This window comes from Schistocerca gregaria, chromosome 5 (genome assembly GCF_023897955.1).
Source record: "Schistocerca gregaria isolate iqSchGreg1 chromosome 5, iqSchGreg1.2, whole genome shotgun sequence".
In the NCBI taxonomy this organism is placed as follows: domain Eukaryota; kingdom Metazoa; phylum Arthropoda; class Insecta; order Orthoptera; family Acrididae; genus Schistocerca; species Schistocerca gregaria.
The window spans coordinates 279,026,347-279,046,986 of record NC_064924.1 but is presented as its reverse complement, the minus strand read 5'-3'; the positions used below and the strand labels follow the sequence as shown (position 1 = coordinate 279,046,986).

The 20,640-nt window shown below is 39.3% G+C and overlaps 1 protein-coding gene across 2 annotated transcripts in view; it reads left to right on the top strand.

Moving 5' to 3' along the window:
• LOC126272104 (SHC-transforming protein 1) overlaps window positions 1–20,640 on the top strand; it is a 74,270-nt gene that overhangs the window by 33,965 nt on the left and 19,665 nt on the right. For both annotated transcript variants that reach the window (XM_049974695.1, XM_049974696.1), the window contains exons 5-6: window positions 14,179–14,352; window positions 15,065–15,243. In XM_049974695.1, the coding sequence (XP_049830652.1) occupies window positions 14,179–14,352; window positions 15,065–15,243 (353 nt within the window). The remainder of the gene's footprint in view (window positions 1–14,178; window positions 14,353–15,064; window positions 15,244–20,640) is intronic.

Sequence of the window (20,640 nt, the reverse complement as noted above, 5' to 3'; positions counted from 1 at the left end):
GTTGTGTGTTGGCTATCCAATGGCTTCCAGGAGCAGCAAAAATTTGATTTTCATTATTCCACATAATTATTGACTAAATTTAAAAATTTTAAATGTTGCTGGAATATACTCATTAAGAGGTATAAAATTACTTTAAAGGTTCAATACAATAAGTATTACAGAACTGTTTGGTGAAGCATCAAAGTACTGAGACTATATCCATCCACTTTTTGAGAATGAGAACACTAAACAACTATCAACAAACTTAACACACAATTTTAAACCTTCTGTAAACTTGAGCCCCACAAAAGAATGAAAGGAAAACAGTGTATTTGTTACTAAATGTTTGTTGTTCACATGGTAAAATTTCAACTTCAGTCATAACATTTTAAGTCATTATTTCTTTACTACTAACTCTATGCACTACTGATAATATAAACACAATTAGGGTTTTACTTCTTCAATAGTAAGGTTTTACATGCTTAACGTCAAATATTTTAAGACATTGACTCGTTTGTAAAGGGAGCATCCTTCTTTAAACAATGAGTTTGGGTGGGGGGATAAGCTTTACTGGTGATTACTTATTCCAACAGGTGGAGCTCCACTTTGGCACAACATCATACAACAGTGCCTCAATGACATGCTGCCTCAGTACTGGATACTTGATTATTTATTCTTAATTTTCAAGTTCTCCAGGCATGACCCTCACGTGAATTTTTTCGTATGTGGATACGCGAAAGTATGTGTTTTTCTTCACAATTTCACTTGCCATAAGTGAACTCTAAAACAGTATAATCGGGGTGGCCTGCATCCTAGAAAATGGGGAAAAGTCCAGAAATGTATGTATTCTGGAAAACTCGGGGGAATTTTTGCATTTTGCCTAAAAACAATGGAAAAGGTGTGGTGTCTCATTTGATTTTGGGGACAGGCATCTGCTTGCCTTTTACTTGGTTTGATGCAGTACTGTAGTCACTGTTCACCCCTCAGCTCAGTGTTATTCAACTGCCCTCCACTGGGCTTTTGGCATCCCCCAATCTTCCCACTCACTCACTCAAGTGCAGTGGCCATCCAGGCTGCCCAGCTTGGCCAAGTCCAGATGAGCTGTGCGAAAATTTGTTGTTGTTGTTGTTCACATGGTTTGACTTGTATGTGCCTGTCACTGCAGCCCGAATATGCTACCCTGTTTTCTGGTACTGTCGTGATTTTGTGTATTTGTGACACAACGTGACCAGCAATGATCTGTGATGAGTATTTGATGTCTTTTACATTTACTAACATAGTGTTGCCACAAAAAGTGTGCTTTTTTTCAAATCCATTTATTTTGAACCAGGGATACTAGGGCATGATGGTGAGGCCTTATATTGCTCCTGTCTAGAGCCTGTGTATCAGGAGAATGACCCATGCGTGCACAGTAACAGATGGTCAGAAGTTGGTTCAGTCAAGAATGTAACTCTAATTTTCACCCACCAGAGTCCAGCAGTGCACACACACATTCAAGAAACAGGTCAAGAGAATGTTTTTGTGGACTGTTCTGTTTAGTTGTTGAAGGCGTTTTTGTTTGTTTATGTTTGTACAGTTTTGTGTATGCTTTTAGTGGTATGAATGATGTGTAAATGTGGTCTAAAGTAAATATGTAGATCATTGTTCTACTGATAAATGCTGTATGAAGTAGCATGAGAAAGTTTTAAGAGGGTGTGAATGCATGCAACGGGGAATTTGGTGTCATAATATGTTAACTGAGTTTATGGTAAAAGGAAAGCTAAATTGAGTGCAAATGAAAACAGTTAATAACAAAAAGTACAAACAAAATATCAGAATGTTAAATATTTATTTTGGGAAAAAGTACAGTTCAAAAGTGTTTTATTTGTTGATTGGTGAGTCATGAAAAGTGTGGACTAACGTGGGAGAATAATGTTTTTCTATGACCTTAAAAGAAACTGACCAATCAGAATGGAGTATTCTTTGTGCATATTTTCTCTTGGATTTATAGAATGCTTACAGCAGTTAAGGAGTCACATCCCAGCCTTTCAATGGTACAGTCATGTGTGGTATGAACCCCAAAGGAAGTTACAATTGGCCGGTTTTACTTGTGCTACACATTTCAAAAGTGTTTTAAACTGAAGACATGTTTGTTCCGGTGTGTGTCTTAGAAAGTACGGATTTTTTAAGTAATTTTTTGTATGAGAAAAGACAGGAATTTCTCATGGCATATTGAGCAGATCATTGACTAAAAACTTGAGTGCATTAGACACCGATAAACATAATAGTATGGTGAGCATTTTCATTTAAGAACAATCTGTGTTTAGTAGCTTTTCAAATTTTTGCAAGTACATTACTATAAATTTGCTAATGTGAATGAAAGGGTTTGTGCATGACAGTGTTAGGATTAGCAAGGGCTTGGCTGTGTACTTGTAATTCTCGACTTTAGAATATACTGAAGCTTTGTGCCAGTATTTTCACCTTTCATTCAAAGTTAGACCTTTTCCCAATTTTTAGAATAGTTACGTTGTATATAGCCTGGTGCGAGTTGCAGTACAGTAGGTTTCTACTCGGCTTTCCTACAACAGAATGGGCATATGATTAGTGAAACAGAACAGTTCAGATTTCTAGGTGTTCAGATAGATAGTAAATTGTTGTGGAAACCCCATGTTGAAAGACTTGATGCTGCTATCTTTATTATTTGAATGGTGTCTGAAGTAAGTGATAGTTCAACACGAAAATTAGTCTACTTCATTCACTTATGATGTATGGTATTATATTTTGGGATAACTCTTCCCACTCTCAAGGGATATTTTTGGCTGAGAATCAGGTGGTTCAGGCAGTAAGTGGTGTAAGTTTGTGAATCTCTTATCGACCCCTGTACATTAGCCTGGGTATTCTGACATTGGCCTCTCAGTATATATATATTCTGTACCGTTGTTTCTTGTTAACAATATCAGCTTATTCCCCAGAATTAACAGCTAGTTAATACTAGGCATAAATCCAATCTGCATTTGGATCGCACTTCCTTGACTCTTGTGTAGAAAGGCATGCAATATACTGCTACATCTTATTTTCAGTAAGTTACCACAAGAATTCAGAAATTTTAGCAATGATCTTTCAGTTTTGAATCAAAACTGGATAGTTTCCTCATGGGTCACTCCTTCTATTCTATCAAGGAGTTACTTGAAAAATTAAGCTGATTCCTGTGTTATATTGTTGATTGTGTTTACATAAACTTATGACTTGTCTTTTTTGGGGTTCATAAACATTTTATTTTATCTGTTATTACTTTTACGTGTAATTTCGTGTACTGGCGCATTCCGTGGCCTTGGAGATTTGCTCCTCAATTTGGTCCTATAGAACTAGATCTGTAAAAAAATATTTTTTTTTTTTTTTTAAATATTACTGTGTGCTGTAGATTTTCCCCCATGGCATAACAGTTATAGTACATGGTTGGCAACACACATCACCCTGCCTCCTGCTGTTGTTTTTCACTTGTGATTTGTAATTTCAGAAAGGTTCTCGGATTTAGTTATATATAGGATATTGGAATTTACAAAAACCTTCAATGTGTGTGTTTACAGTGTCAAGTGCTAGTTCATGTTAACAAATTGCCATCATAATTAGTATGTTATTAGGAATTATATGTATCAGTTTTGTGGAGACACTGGATATATCAGACATAGACATCACTAAAAATTGCATTCCTCTTATGAAGCTCTGTCAAACTACCAATGGGTAATATACCATCAGTGAATTTGATGAACATCAGGCATCCAGCAGTGTTTTCAGTCAGTCATGTTGCAGAATACAATACGTGAGATGACATGTCTTGTCAGTCTTTAGGATGGCACAGCTCAGCAATATTTTGAGGGCAAAGAGGAAAATGCCAAGAGCTAATACAAATTTTAGACAGGAATTAATAAAATATTTGGTGACAAACAGCAGCCATTCCAAATAGCTGAAGAATGGAACCACACTGTAAGAGATGACACTGTCATATGTGCAGTATATTTTGGAGTTGTCACACAGTGACCCTGAATATGACAGAACCTGGACAGATTCACATCTAATGAGAGGCGTGGCAGAAGATGTCTATCAAGGGATTCTTTTAGAGAATGTCACCACAAGTGGTGCCAGCACAGCACAGCACTGGAGCAGAAAATAGTGCACTGATAGACATTGACAGTCGTCAGAATGTCGTACCATAGTCAGTCAAAAAAAGGGCATTAGCACCTCCAATCATAATACATAAAATAGTAAAAGAAGAGATACGAGAGTTTACAATGTCTTGTAATGTTGAACCTAAAGATTAATAATGGCAGTGGTGATTGACTAACCTAATTATGAGGAGTCTTAATTTGAGGAGAGTTTCACTGGTCGTTGCCACCAATCTCTACACAAAAGCAACAACATTACGGAATGGAATCAGAAACCCCAGTCTTAAGTCATAACCCTCGGACAGCTTCCAAGGTTTTTAATGACACAGTTGTTACCAACTCTCTTTCCAGCTTCATTGCCACACAGAAAAATGTACATGTGGAGAATGATGAAAGCACAGTTATGTTTTCATTGTGGACATCCTGCATGCTTTGTGCACATCTGTAAAGAAAAAAGAACAATGTCCAACAAACACAATGCTGCAAGATATCAAATAAAAGACAATTCCATTCATTTCAGGCAACTGCAGATGATAACAGCTGATCTCCGAGACAAAGCCCATTGCCATATCGTAACAAGCAGTCTATGGGTATAGGATCACTTCTGTGTGGGATTGGGTCATGGAGGTGTGCAGATGCGGGAAGCAGACCACTAGTAGCATAGGCAAACTGCATGAAAAATCAAAATATTTTATTAACACTCGTGCAACTACACTAGAAGCATCTCGGTGAAGGCAGCGACCACACCCCCTCACAGCCATAGCAAGGACAGCATGTGGTGGGACAAGCTTACGGCTATTGAGCCATGATGTTGACGCCCAGGAATGCTTACTCAAAAACTTAGGCAGTGGCATTTGCTCCAGTAAGCATCTCACAGTCAAAGCGAGCAGTGCTGTAGAGTGCCAGGTTGTTTGTGGAGGAAGCCAACTTGGTGGCGGATCTCGCCCATGTTAGTGACAGTGCTTGGCAGCTAGATGTCCGCACCAGCACAGAAAAGTGGGCGGCTGTACCATCCTGGTCTTGATCTACTGCCCTCCAGTAGGGGCTGCTGGACTGCTCTCCCCTCTGCTAAAATTAATGTTTTTTTGAGCTGGTCACTGTCCTCTTGTTGTGTTGACATGCAGTTTGCAGTCGCACCTAAGATAAAAAATGCTGGTCCTGGAGGTGTGCAAATGCAAAAGCCCAATTTTACCACTGTGTTTCATTATTTTGCTGCATGGCCTAGTCAACCTCGTGCTTAATAAAGTCTCACTGCTGCAACCAGCGTACCAGTACCTCAGCACCCACTGGCTGCCTTAAACTGCTGCTGCTGAACTGCTGGTTTCTGCAGTAACATCCAAAACATAGTGGTGGTGCTACCCGTGAGTGGAAGTCTCTCTCCAGCGTACTTAAATCCTTCCCTTGTCACTGGATGGAGGTTCTAAGCCCTCACCCACCCACCAAATCGAGAACACTAAAACATGGTAACCATCTCGTAAGTGAGGTCGCCTCTGATGAAAATCATCTATGGAGGTCATACTTCATCATCAGTGATCAACCTGCCCTGAGGTGCCATTTTTTGTAATATTGGATGCTTATCATCGGCAGCTGAAGATTGTTCAGACGCCATTTTGATGTAGGTTGCAAATGGAAAATATGTTCACATTGCAGAAACCAGTTTTATGAGAAGTCTCTTGTGTTGTTATACACAACACTTCACTTCTATTTATCATCATTTCACCAGAATATAGCTGTAATGTTATCAACAGGGGGGGAGTAGTTCTGCAAGAATCACAAGCAATCTTACGCTGGAAGATTGAAGCTCCATATTATCAAAGATACTCCAACAGGTTCACCTAACAATTGCTCTGAGCAATTATATACACATAGAAAACTGTTATCCCACCCTCGTAACAGAGAATTTCTAGTCCACTACCTGCACCCTCAGTTGAACTCTAAAGCACTGGCACAAAAGGTACTTGCCCACAAAGAAATTTATATGCAAGTGATGATAATATTTACCACAAATGGACTACGTGAGCTCTGGGTCATTAATGCCACAAACAACCGCGATTGGTTCCTAAACATATGTGCGTATAGATAGCCGAACCAGTCCAGTAGGGTCAGCCTTGTGCCATTGATGGAAAAAAATCATGCTTTGCTACCCACTGTATATTCAAGGAATCTGCTGTCCTGCCACCAATAGATCCCAGCCTGGTCAAGAAACAATGTTAGCCAGCTTTGCCATTCTCTTTGGGTGCATTCAAGTCCAAAGAGAAGACAAGGCAGACCAAACAACTCCGCGATGCAGCTACTTTATCAACAATGGGTATCCTTGCTGTCATGCCCCCCCCCCCCCCCCCCCCACACACACACACACACACACACACACACACATATATATATATCCCCCCACCCAGATAAATATATAGTTACTCAACAAGGTCTTTAGCTGAATGCCAAATAATTCACAAGGAAATGTAGAAGATAACTACATTCAGCCTGAGAAATTCCTTAGTCCTCAAGAAAAAGCAAGAGGGCAGAAGGTGTTTCTGCATTGATTACCGGTGACTGAACAGAATCACAAAGCGAATGAACCATTGCCACTAATTGGCGATACCTAGACTGTCAAAAGAGAGCAGAGTCTTTCTCCATTAAGGATACACAGACAGGCTGCTGGCAGGTCGAGGTCCCTAAAGGTGACTACACTCATAACACCTGATGCCCTCTGTGTGTATGAAGTTATGTGATTTGGTCTGTGGAATGTTCCAGTGACCTTTGAACAAATGACGGACAACCCGACTTTTTGCTGCCTGGGTACATTGTTTTCTCAAAGACACTTGAAGAATATCTAAGCCACATGACAACTTTGTTGAAATGGGTCCGAAAGACAGATCTTCACATCAACCTGCAGAAGTGTTTCTTTGTCAACCAAAAAAATAAAATTCTGATGCAGCTAATTGATGGTAATGGAGACCACCCTGATATAGAAAAACTAATAATAGCGGTAACAAACATTCTAACTTTTTGACACATTTGTGATGAGAAGCTTCTTTGGAACATGCACCACTTCATATGCATCATAAAGGATACAGACTACATGATGTGACCTGTCATTATTGATGTGAAGAGCAAGAGATATCCTTAAGGAGACAGTCATTTTCACAAATCTTGGCATTTTTCAATGAGGATTCTGGGATGGAAGTTCACACTGGTGCTAGTGGTTGCAGGGTAAGTCCTGTTCAAGGAAGTTGTCAAAAGAGCGATTGCTTGTGCCTCCAGAATACTTTACAAGTCTGAAAAGAATAACTTTGGCTGACAAAAAGTGCCTTGCAGTGCTCTGGCCCTATTTATATGGCAGGCTATTCACAATTGACTTTTTCCTGAATGACAATCTTGAAGGGTCCATCAGGTCAGTTGGAAAGACAAAAACTGAACCGAAGATATACAGTGTCATGTAGCATACATAAATAATGCAAATAAAATGATGCAACTATCGCTTTGCAGAATCCATTGGAGGACCTTAACAGTGCTCATTACATTCCAGTCATCACTACGCTGCCTCCCAGCCAACAATGCCATCGATCATTTCATTTTTTCACCGAACACTGCAACCAATAGAGGTCTTACAGAAAGAAGCAGCTATCAAAGGGGACATCAGATGAAGAACTGGAATACTGGATAAAAGGGATTATGACCCAATGGACAGAGCTGAATGCTCATCATTGTAGCTCCTTTAGAGCTAGCCACAATGAAGTCTTTGAGTTACCTTACAATTGGTGAGCTTTTTCCTGCCAAGAAGACACAGAATCCAGTTGAATTTGGCCCTGCTGTACTTGGCTTTGATGGTCGCACATGCTGGCATAATGGGCTTTATAAGCTATACTGTTTCCATTTGAAGACTCCAGTGGTCTCTGTTATTGTGTTTTGCATGTTGATGGCAGATTATGCTTGGGGCCTGAAGAAACTGGTAGCCTGTTTTGGATAAATGACATTGGATTACAATACAGCTGTTGGTTTCAATTATCATTATTAAAGTACTTTATGTCCATCTACTATCTTACACTGTCCTCAATGGATTACCAAATACTGAAGTTTTTGCACAATGCTACAGCATCATATCATTTGGGGTTTGGGAAGACTTTTGATAGAACCTTTTGACAGTATTATTGACCAAGTGTATACTGATCTGTTAGGTATTATTTAAGCCACTGTTAGAAGAACAATAATGAAAGTGTATGCTTCAGTTAGCTGCGGAACATCTGGTACCAATTCCTCGTGCAGTTGTTCCATTTTGCCAGATTGGAATTGACCTGCTGGGGAGGTTTCCATATATCAGCAGATGGAAATAAATGGAGAGTAGTGAGCACTGACTGTCTGACATGCTACACCCACCAAGCCTGTACCAACTGCCAAAGCTCCTGAAATTGCCAAGTGATGCACCACATGTAATGTTCTCAGAACATTAAAAAGTGTTTCAGTTGAAAGTGGTGTCAGAAGTAATTTCACAATGTGGCAGTGTCCGTAGTGTAGCAGCTGTCTACCACCTGCAGTTGAATGGCCAACCGAACATTTTAATAAGATGCTATCAGTAAACATCGATATCAAACAAAGAGACCAGGGTATGATACTGCCTGATGTGTCATTTGAATATGGCACAGTAAAGCAAGACACTACAGATTTTCTTGTGATTCCCCCCCCCTCCCCCCCCCCCCCCCCCCCCCCCCCGGTCGATGGCTGAGAGGCTGAAATAACGATGGGTACTTGCGTTCGTTTCATCCCATCTATGCCAGAGATGATGACATCAAATAGCTCATCTTCTGAACTGAAGAAGTATCGCAGCTACCATGTATATGGATATCAGACACATGTTATGAGTATCGTGAAATGTTATAGTGCCAAAGACCAATGTAAAAGCTTCAATCCAGATGAAAGACTATAGATTTTTATGTCTGTCTGGAATATTAGGCTAAGTGAAAAATTATTAATGCATTTTTTGTTCTGTACAGAATTGTATAATTCTTGTCCAACATTATATATGAAGTTAAAGATGATCTTCATTGAGCAGCTGAAAGTATGGAGATGTCCCCATAACCCTCATATTTCATTTTACCATAGTCCTGAAGTGCAGATCAAAATAATTGCTTCTACAGGGAACATGAAGATCACAATGCCATAACAGAAATACCTCTTTTGAATATAGCAGTGAGTTTGAACATGTGACTACCCTACCAGAAAGCAAGCATCCACCATTGCTGCCATATTGAAGACCACTGACTAAATCAAAGATGCAGGAAGATAGTCTATCCTGAAGCAGCAAATTGCTGTTTTGCAAGTAGAGGAAATAAAGTTGCACACTGTGTGTCATGCACCACAGTGTAGTTGCTGGCTGGTGTTGTGCGTGTTGCTGCGCTCTCTCTCTCTCTCTCTCTCTCTCTCTCTCTCTCTCTCTCTCTCTCTCTCTCTCTCTCTCTCTCTCTCTCTCTCTCTCAACTGGTGCTTTACAAGACTATATCCAACCACATTTCTGACAATCTTTCAATAGCAGCTTGGGCTTGGGTTGGCTTCTTGAAAGATTTCTCTATGGGAAAAGCAATATATGAAATCACGAATCTGTTCTGGTAGAACTAAACAAGAAAAAATGACGTGAAACTGAAGTGTTACAGTGTTAAAAGGATCCCTTGTGCAAAGAATTACTTGTATCTTAAGAACAGAAACTGAGGTTTACATTGACGAATTTACTGCTGGACTGAGGCAAGATTTAATATTAAGTCTCCAGTGTTCAGTTTTGGCCACTCCTGTCCTTGGCATACATACACTGAGGTGACAAAAGTCATGGGATAGCAATATGCACATATACAGAAGGCAGTAGTATCGCGTGCACAAGGTATGAAAGGGCAGTGCATAAACGGAACTGTCATTTGGTAGTTGGAACTAGACACAGTCCATTTAGGTAATTATTAGGGACTTCAACTGTGTGAAATAATTGCAGAAATCAGTGTGGGACATACGATGAACATATCCTTTAGGGTAGTGTTGCAAAATTTGTGGGCTGTCGCAGCAGATGACTGATAAGTACCTGCAGCACCACTCCTGGGCTTCTGACTGATCTTAGATGACTGGAAATCTGTGGCCTTGTCATATGTGTCCTGATTTTAATTGGCAAGAGCTGATGGTAGGGTTAGAGTGTGGTGCAGGCCCCACGAAGCCATGGACCTAAGTTGTAGACAAGGCACTGTCCAAGTTGTTGGTGGCTCCATATTGGTGTGGGCTGTGTTTACATGGAATGGACTGGGTGCTCTGGTTGAATTGATCATTGACTGGAAATGGTTATGTTCAGTTACTTGGAGACCATTTGCAGCCATTCATGGTCTGTATGTTCCGAAACAATGATGGAATTTTTTTGGATGGCATTGTGCCAAGTCAGTGGGCCACAGTTGTTCTCAGTTGGTTTGAAAAACATTCTGGACAATTTTTGAGCGAATGATTCAGCCACCCACATCGCCCAGCATGAATCCCATCAAACATTTATGGAACATAATCAAGAGGTCAGTTCGTGCACAGAATCCTGCACCTGCATACTTTTGCAATTATGGACAGTTGTTGAGGCAGCATGGCCCAATATTTCTGCAGGGAACTTCCAACAACTTGTTGAGTCCCTGCCACATTGTGGTCCGACTCGATATTGGGAGATATCCCAAATATCTTGTCACATCAGATCTTAAAAGACTGCCATGTTTGTAAAACAGAACTACAGAACTACACTGATTATGGTACAAACTCATCCATGCCAGACACAGCCAGGATAATTGTGTAACAGCCATACAGTTGAGAAACAGGCACACAGTTGGTTGTCAGTACAGAGCTTAACCTTTGTAACCCTTAATATTTCAAGGCCTAATTCTGTGATTTCAAACAAATAAAGATTACTTAAAAATAACAGAAGTTGACATCATTGGGCATACATAGTATTTCTTAGATGTCAGTGTAGATGGTAACCTGACACTGCACTAGTATGTGGATACATTAACCAAAAATCTCAGTTCTGCTTGCTTTGAATTTAGCAAATCGCCCTCCTTGCATTGATCTGCAGATGGAAGAGTTAGTTTACTTCACATGTTTTCACTCAGCAGTGTCCTATGGTATAACATTCAGAGACAGTGTAACAAAGGTCTAAAAAGTGTTTGTTTTACAAAATTATGTAATATGAATATTGTATAAAGTTGGCACCTAAAATCTTGTTCAGTGAGCTTGGAGTGAAAGTTTCTCTCTCTCTCTCTCTCTCTCTCTCTCTCTCTCTCTCTCTCTCTCTCTCTTTAATGGTATCGGTTAACAACAATTGTGAATTTAGGATGAACTGTAAAATTCAGAAATAGAAATAATTTACACATACATTGTGCATCCCTTAACAGGACACAAAAATCTAACAAGTTGCTATTAGACATCACATAGAAAGGACACCGTATTGGCCACATCTATAATCTTTCAAAATATCTGGATAAGGGATGTAAATTCCAGTTACATCAAATGTTCACATTAGAGAAGTTTTTAAGCACCCATATATACACCAGTGAGCCAAAACATTTTGACCACTTGCTTAATTGTTTGCTTTGCTTTTAAAAGCAATGTTGTGACTATTTTGCATGGCATACATATGACAGTTCGTGGTAGTTTTTTTGCATATATGGTACAAGATGTTTATACACGGGTCACAGGGTCTGCACAAATTAGGGACTTGTGATTTCTGAGTAGGAGCTAGTGCCCAATAATATATCAGACATCAGGTGAATTCTGTGGCCAAAACATCACCTTGAGTTCTTATCTTGCTCTTCAAACCACTGTAGCACAATTTTGTCCTTGAGGCAATCCACTGGGTTATCCACAATAATGTTCACATAGACCAAAGCTGTCAGGTTGCTTGCAGTTAGTACCATAGTTCCCATAGAAGCCCTGGTGACATCAGCATTGGAATGTGTCGGGTCATCTGCTGTGGAGCCCCATTATGTTTGTCAATGCACACAGAGTGGTGCACTCAAATACTTGTGCTTAAACCATTATTGTACTCTGTTGTCAGATTTGCCCTTCACATTCTGTGAAGTGTAGATGTCCAGCACCTTATACCTGCTCATGGTTTCACTGTCTTTCAGCCAATTTCAATAGATTCTCACAAGATGCTTGCTCCCAAGTGCTAGGTTATAACAGTATACATTTTGTAAAAGTCTCTTATGTCAGTTGGTGTCCCCAGCTGTAGCCCATATTATCACTAGAAAGATTCCCCATTCATCACTGCTCTGCTTGTGTGCTTTCCTTACCACATCATATACCCTCAACACAACCATGTAGTATTCAGTCTTGCAATGGACAGAGGTCATAATGTTTTGGCTCATCAGTATATATAACTGATAAAATTCTGTGCAAATTTACAATAAATACTTAGTATGGAGTATTACTTACATACAATAGTTGAGTAATGTAATAGGAAGGTCGGTGCTCTCTCAGAATAGCTGAATTTCTGGTAAAGTAATCCAGAAGTAATTCTACTAATTGTCAGTATGAGTAAATTAGCACTGTTTGGTAGTATGTTTCATAGGAGCAGCTTGTATTGACTGCTTTGCATGTTAATGTACATTTGGAGTCTTTCCATATTCCTGAAGGCTCTCCACTATGTTAGGATTCATAGACAACTGTCTGTGAATGAATGACATGAGAACTCTACGGATTTGACAGCTAAATTGAAGTTGACCTATGAGGAGAATATGCTACCACTAATCTGCAGTTCATAGTGCAGTTTGGCATCCTTATAGCGAGCTCTACCTTTTGTGATAACTTTTACAGTTCACACACAGCTGGTCCCATTAAATATATAACATCTCCATGAAGCATTCTGCATTTCCTACTCAGATATCTTTCTTGGAGTGGCCACATGAAGGACAGACGATAGCCATATCTGAGATGAAGAGACAATCATATCCTTAAGAGTGCACGGCACTGTTCAACCTATATACCTATGATCTGGCAGTAACTCTGTTGTAAATTTTTGTATGCTGATGACATTTGTTTAGTCTCTCACTCAATTAATCTCTGAAGCTGAGGAAATAATGATAGAGTAAACTGTGTGCACTGGAAAAGTATTTCAGGAGTTTGGAAACAAGAACCAGACCCACCAAAGATAGACATTCCAGAATCCCATATAAACAACAAATACACAAGCTGCTGTTTGGAACTATAATTCAGTTGGGTTCTACAACTCAAATTAAATCTTATCAACTGGGCTGCTGAACTGCCACGAGCCTATTAGAACTTCCAATCATGTGGCTGCATGAGAATTGGAATCATCTTCAGCCTAGCAGAGCTGCCTGTAATTTGAAAACACAATTTCCTGATTTCTAGGTTTCGGCTTACAATGCTTCACCTTTTGCTACTCTCTGTGGTTGGGGATGATGGCCCTCCAAGCTGTGACAGCAATGGGATGGTTCCCACTTGTTTTACTTGTTGCGTGCTTTAGCCAAGTTGCTGGAAGAAAATATTCAGGCTGGCTCTGCAGCTATTTCTAATTTGTTTTTACTGTTTATAATTATTTCATTTTTAATTGTTAACTATGAGAACTTTACATTCATTTGTGATTATCCGAAGGATGATTATCCAAAATAATCAAATGCATTATAAACTCCCCCTGCATTTTACAACTGAGACAAAGGTGAAACACCATAATGTTAGATTTATATACAGCTAAATATGACCTGTGTATAGTAATAAATTCCTGCTCCCACATGAAATCTGTTTGAAAATGACCACAGGGCAAACCTGGCTAGTGTTACAAAATAAAATAATGTTCAAGTAAATGTTCAGCTTGTGCCAATAAACCAAACAGCATATGATGGACAAAGAAAGAAAATACTTTGAGGCTGAAACTAATGGATTCTTCAGAGTTTGTGAAGATTTAAAAGCAATCTTAATTTTCAATGGTTACAAAATGTGTGGCTGAATTAAAACATCACTGTACTTCTGACACAATGTTTACACATTAAATATGATGATCCGCAACAGTCATTTACAATTGGTATTGGCATGCCAACAGGTTGAGAAAAGAGTACAAAGAGCAATCGCAGAACATCCAGTAATGGACTATGCTGGCTCCAATGTGAATCTAACTGTGTCCAGTTCACGTCTAGTGCTAACTCTCCTAGAAACAGGGCGCATTATTGCTGCACATGATATGCCACGAATTTCTTTTGCATCTGGTGGTGACACGGTATGTATGTTTTCTAGTTTTGTCATCACAAAATTTTCTTGTTCTGTTTTTATTTTTGTCACTGTTTTCTATTAACTGAGTAAGGTTGCACAGTTATTACATTCCCCTAGAGTGCCTATACATTTTGTCCATAGTTGGCATAGCTAATCATCTCTGTCATCCATGTTCAGATGTTAGTACTCCATCTTTGAAGACCTTGGTGTGGACTTGGCAGTAAATCAACTTTCCATCTCTGCATGTTCATTTCATTACTCCCTCCCCACCCAGTCCCCCCACCCCCACCCCCTCCACTCCACTCCACTCAACCGCTCCCCCCACCCCCTCCCCTATGGCGGATGGGAGGAGGTTATAAGTGTGTATCTAAATGTTGATCTGCCATCAATTTACACAAATTCCCTGTCGCCCTGTATTTAGAAAAGCAGACAGAATCATTGGACAGAATCAATAGCTGGTTAATAAATGGGCTAAAAAAGATAAAGGCTTAAAACATATATATTTCTCTTCCTCACTCACTTCCATTCCTCCCTCCCCATGACCTTTACTCTCATGCTCTCCTCATTTGCATCTCCCTTGTAGCACTTCTTTGTATCATGGTTATTTACAAAAATCGTTTCATGTTGTGCAGAATTTGTAGTTCCAAAAAGTTTTGTAAAAATTTCTTGTTTTTCCTTTCAAAAATTAAGCATTTTCATGTGTTTTACTGATGTTGTAGGACACATTAGATTTTGTAGCGTATGTTGCAAAAGATGCCAATGACTGGCGTGCCTGTTACGTGCTGGAATGTGGTGGAGGACTGGCTCAGGATGTAATCATCACAGTAGGGCAGGCCTTCCAGATGAGGTATAAGGAGTTCTTAACGCTTCCCACCACAGCATTGTCAGCATCACTTATGTAAGTATCGGTATAAGGAATCTAGTTTACAATTAGTAGAATAGTGCACTTTCTTAGTGTAGAAACCGTTAATTTTCGTACGAGGAATAGACGGCGTGTTGCAGCAAGTGAGGGGATTTATATTTGGGTCAAAGTTGAGGGCCCGTTTCAAAATAGATTTAATTTGCAGGGTGATATTTGTGTATATTATCAACAATAATATTATAAACAATAATTAGTTGCCACCTCATGTTGATTTGGAATCGATGTATGAGGGTGAATCAAATAAGAATGACTCGTGGCCTTGAATGCAGAGTATTGTCAAGTGATGGTTCCTGTTGCTGTCTGTGTTGGTTTGGGGCATGAGAAGTAGGCAAGCAATGCAGTGAGACCACTTGCTCCCACCATTAGTCATTGTCATACTGTCCGAGTAAGAGGTACCTGTCACCATTGTACTGTGCATTATTATGAAGTTCCTCTCTAAAAAGTGTAAAACTAGGCAAACTCCTGATAAGACTGACTGAACAATTCAAGGTAGATACACTTTCTAGACCTTGATTGTTTGCTTACCATTCGCAATTCGTGGAGGATCGGAGCACATTGGGAATGAGGACCATTGTTGCCAACCCTGCAATAGCATCACAGATAGTAATGTTCAATGTGTTCAACAACTTCCTGAGCTTAGCAGATACCTGACAGCTGCTGAGTTTTCACACAGGTGAAGATAAGTTAAAGCAGCACTTTTGCAATTGTCACAGATGAGCTAGGGTTTAGGAAAGTGTATGCCACGTGGGTTCTTCACCTCTTAATGACTGGTCAGAAATTGATGTGTTTGCAGGTGAAATACTTCTTACTACTGATAGGCTTTGAGTGTGGTTCGACAGGTATATTGCCACAAACAATGTAATTTGTGATTCTTCTGCAATACAGTGCGTGCCCCAATAGCAGCTCTGAACAAACAAAAATTGTAGCGACTAGGCTGGGAAACATTTGAGCACCCTCTCAATTGCCCAGACCTATCTCCCTGTGATTTTCATCTTCTTGGTCCACACAAAGCAGTTCTGGGAGCTCAAAGATCCAACAGTGATGCTGGGTGTTTTCTAGTAGTGTAATGGTCACCCAAATACTGCTGTTGTAACTGAACATCCTCTACAGTGTGTCAACATGTTGCCTTGGCTTGCTCACTCACTTGTTCTGCCTCCAGCCAAGCATATATGGGACATCATCAGATGACAACTCGAGTGTCATCCACATATAGCATTAACCATCCCTGTATTGTCTGATGCACTGCAGCAGGCGTTGGAACTCCATACCACAAACTGACATCTAGCACCTGCACAACACAGTACATCCACATTTTCATGCTTGCATTCAACACGCCGGTTATTAATGTACCAGCATTTCACATCTCAGTGGCTTATCTCACACTTACGAGGGGCATTTGAAAAGTCCTTGCAAAAATAAAAACTACTTACGTGTTTGGGGTAAACCTACTTTATTTTTCAACGTAGTCTCCTTTTAGACTTATACACTTCGTCCAACGCTGTTCAATTTGTTGATCCCTTCCTAATAATAGGAATTGTCCAAGTCTGTAAAATAGCTATATCATAAGCTGCGACATCACCGCGAAAAAACACAGTGACCCGTATATGTAATAAGTTTCCTTTAATTTACATCTATGGTCACAATCTTTTCTGTTTAACAGATTACCGGTTTCGGTCTTTAATGACCATTATCAGATCTGCAGCAAAAATGGGAGAAATAGTCTTCATTACCTCGGTACTGATTTGCTGCTTCAGTTTACAGAGCACTAGCAATCTCACGCAACTTAACTCTTCTGTCATCCATCACCATATCATGGATCTTATCAATGATTTCTGGTGTCATAACCTCCACAAGGCGTCCAGAACGTTCAGCATCACTTGTGCCCATATGGCCACTCCAAAAATTTTGAAACCACTTATAAACTGTTCCATTTGAAGGTGCAGAGTCACTGTAATATTTTATCAAGCTTCTCTTTAGCCTCCTGAAGCATTTTGCCTTTCAAAAAAGTAATGTTTAATGACCACACAGAATTCTTTTTTTGGCCATTTTTTAACAATCACTCGACTTCCTTGATTCACACAAATGCCAAACACAAAGAAATATACCAGTACGGCTGAAACTTGGTATGCATTCTTTCCAAAGATGCTACTAACTAAAATGACTTCGATACACGCCAGTGGCGCCATCTCTCAGACTTTGCATGGACTTTTCAAACGCCCCTCGTACATTAACCTCTGTACTTGCAATGTTTATCACTTAACATATATTACCTAGCCAAATGTATCCCTGAAATTTCATTACTCTACATAAGTATTTTTCAGTGTTGCACTTTTCTTTCAATCGGTGTATTTAGCTGTTGATTTTTCATGTTTCCTATGGAGAACTTGTATGCTGTGTACATGAAATTCAATAAATATTACCACAGTGACTGTATAATTATATATAATAAAAATTAAAGTGACAACAATATTATGAGAAGGATAGACTGGGAGTCACTATATAGAGGAGACACTGAGTCATCAGTGGGCACAACAAAAAGACAGCTATACATTTTAGTTTTCAGCCAAAACGCTTTCTTCCAAAGTAGAAAACACACACACATACACACACACACACACACACACACACACACACACAAGCACAAGCACAAGCACAAGCACAACTCTTACACACATGGTCACTGTCTGTGGCTGGACTTAAAGTGGTAATTGAATATTGTATGGTATTGTAGGTCATTCATTTAACTGTAAGACTGTAAATTTGTGTGGATGTATAGTTGATGAAATAATGCTCACATTCATCCTGCAGTTAGTCTCATTGATACTGCGACATGTATTGCACAGAACTTTTGATAAAGAGTTACATTCAGAAGTGTGAAAAACATCAGCTTTGTTTATAATTAACCAAAAAAATGCAATCCAGTTACACTGTAGGCTGGCTCACATGAGTAAATGAAGCAAATGAATTAATAAGACTCATTACAGATGATAATATTAACTGCACTGACCAGAAAGAGGAAGGAACACAAGGTGGAAGGGTAAGCAGAGATGAGCGTTATTTGAATAAATTTCCATCTAGATAATTTTTCAAATAAGTAGATTATTTCAATAAATTATTCAGAGATAGTGGGATTAGTCCTCTCCAAAAAATGCAAATAATAGTTTTTTTACTTGTTAATTGTAACTTCACATTTCCTTTGTTTACTTCTTGTACTTATTCTGTAGCTAGTATTTGTTCCCTTGGCTCAATGCAGTTTTTGTTTGGTAAATAACTTGATAATGGTTTGTAACAATATTATGAAAATGAAAGTTGCTACTCGCCATACAGCGGAGATGCAGAGCCGCAGATAGGCACGACAAAAAAGACTGTCACAATATGAGCTTTTGAAGCCACACTGTGACGACAGCAGCAGCAGCAGCAGCAGCAGTGCATAATGGGGACGTGAACTGGGTGGGGGTAAGGAGGAGGTGGCAAGGACGGAGAGGGGGAGGGATACCTGCCAAAGGCTGTAGTCTGTGCGTTTGTGTATCATCTACTTTCAACAAAGGCCTTGTTGGTCAAAAGCTTATATTGTGACAGGTTTTTTTTTTTTTTTTTGCCTATCTGTGATTATCTCCTCTATATGGTGAGTAGCAACTTTCCTTTTCATAGTATTATTGTTAATGCTTTGTATCAAAAAGTGAGTCAGTGGTTTAAGTTCCAAACTTCAAAGGTAAAGTTTTGAGGTGTGATCCCCCGCTGGTCATAAGATTTTTTTATGTCACTGATTGCTTCTTTCCTCTGCAACAATGAGAAAAGTGCCAATTCAAGTTGCATTGTGTTTCAGGGTTTGTGTTGAACAGTAGGGCCCCCGCTAGTTGGCTCTAGAAGTCAGTTGAGAGGTGGAAGGTTGGCAAGGGTGCACCACCATATGTGGCAAAGCAGAGTACAGCTTTACTTGCTTTACAGCATAACAAATGTAACATAAAAATGCTGCAAGGCAGTTACGCTGCTGATGCAACCAAATTCAACTGACTCTGAGCTTACTAGTACTTCCACACTAGTGCCATGAAGTTCATCTTGTGTAAATATCCAAAGAGTTATTGATGCAGCCAAAAGAAACTCTTTTACCTGCATTTACCTGCAACACCTTCTTCCATTATTGCCAATACTATTATATATGGGAGTCTTGTCGATATAATTACACAATTCATTAGTGTTTGTAGTGCTACAAAATGAGTGAAAAAGTATGAACTCAGTGATTGCAAGTGACTAACATCAACAGACTTTAAATATGTCTCCTAAAACTTGTGTGGATTGCTGCTGTGTTTTAGGAAGCACTCTGAGGAAGCTTTTCTTTAGAAGATGGGATAGTTTTTCAATTTGACATGCATCTGTACAGTTACATAGAGCCTTGAGCCTGATAAATTTGGAAAGGCTCACTGAATTCGACAACAAAAAAGAACCCTTAATATTGCAGCACACTAGCAACTTTTTAAAATTGAGAAAGTGTCAAGAGGTGATTGGAAGACATTTTTTGCCTTTCTGTGCAAACTACAATTATTTCTGCGAACCAATACGCTACAAAAATGTAATAGCTGTAGAAAGTTACAGAACTCATATCACAAGTGTCAAATGATATAATGTAAAAAAAATCATTTTGAACATTATTTAGGAGGTGAAGCTGAAGGTGGAATCACAATGAAGTTATTTGCCAAAAACTGTGAAGGAATTGATAGTTTCTCAATTTTTGCTGAAAAATATTCATTGTAAAATACTTACATTTTTATCCTGAAAGTGCACAATGATATCTTTGTTGGTGTGGAGCGTATTTTCTTCAGTGTGCAACAAAGGCAAATCTTTGAAAATCACATTAACATTCTGATGAAATGTTTATAAAAATAGTTGTTCTGAAATCTTACTCAAAAGCAACAAAAAGAACACTTGTTTAATAAATGCCGAATAATTGGAGCATTAAATATCTGGATTTCAAATATTTCCATTATTCATAATGCTTTTTATTCACAGACGATGATTCGTAAATGAATAATGTTTTGGAAAAAAAATTATCTGGTACTACTCAATGATGTTACCCAAAACTCGACTCACTGAAATGCCAGACACAAAGTTATTTTAATCTAAGTGTTGCTGATTGTAGATAAGTTATCAAATGTTGGTATTGACATTGGCTAACTATGGACATTCAAATACTTTATTCCATACAATAATTGGTATTGATGCCAATACCTAAAGTTGACCGAGCGAGGTGGCGCAGTGGTTAGCACACTGGACTCGCATTCGGGAGGACGGCGGTTCAATCCCGTATCCAGCCATCCTGATTTAGATTTTCCACGATTTCCCTATGGTTTCAGGCAAATGCCGGGATGGTTCCTT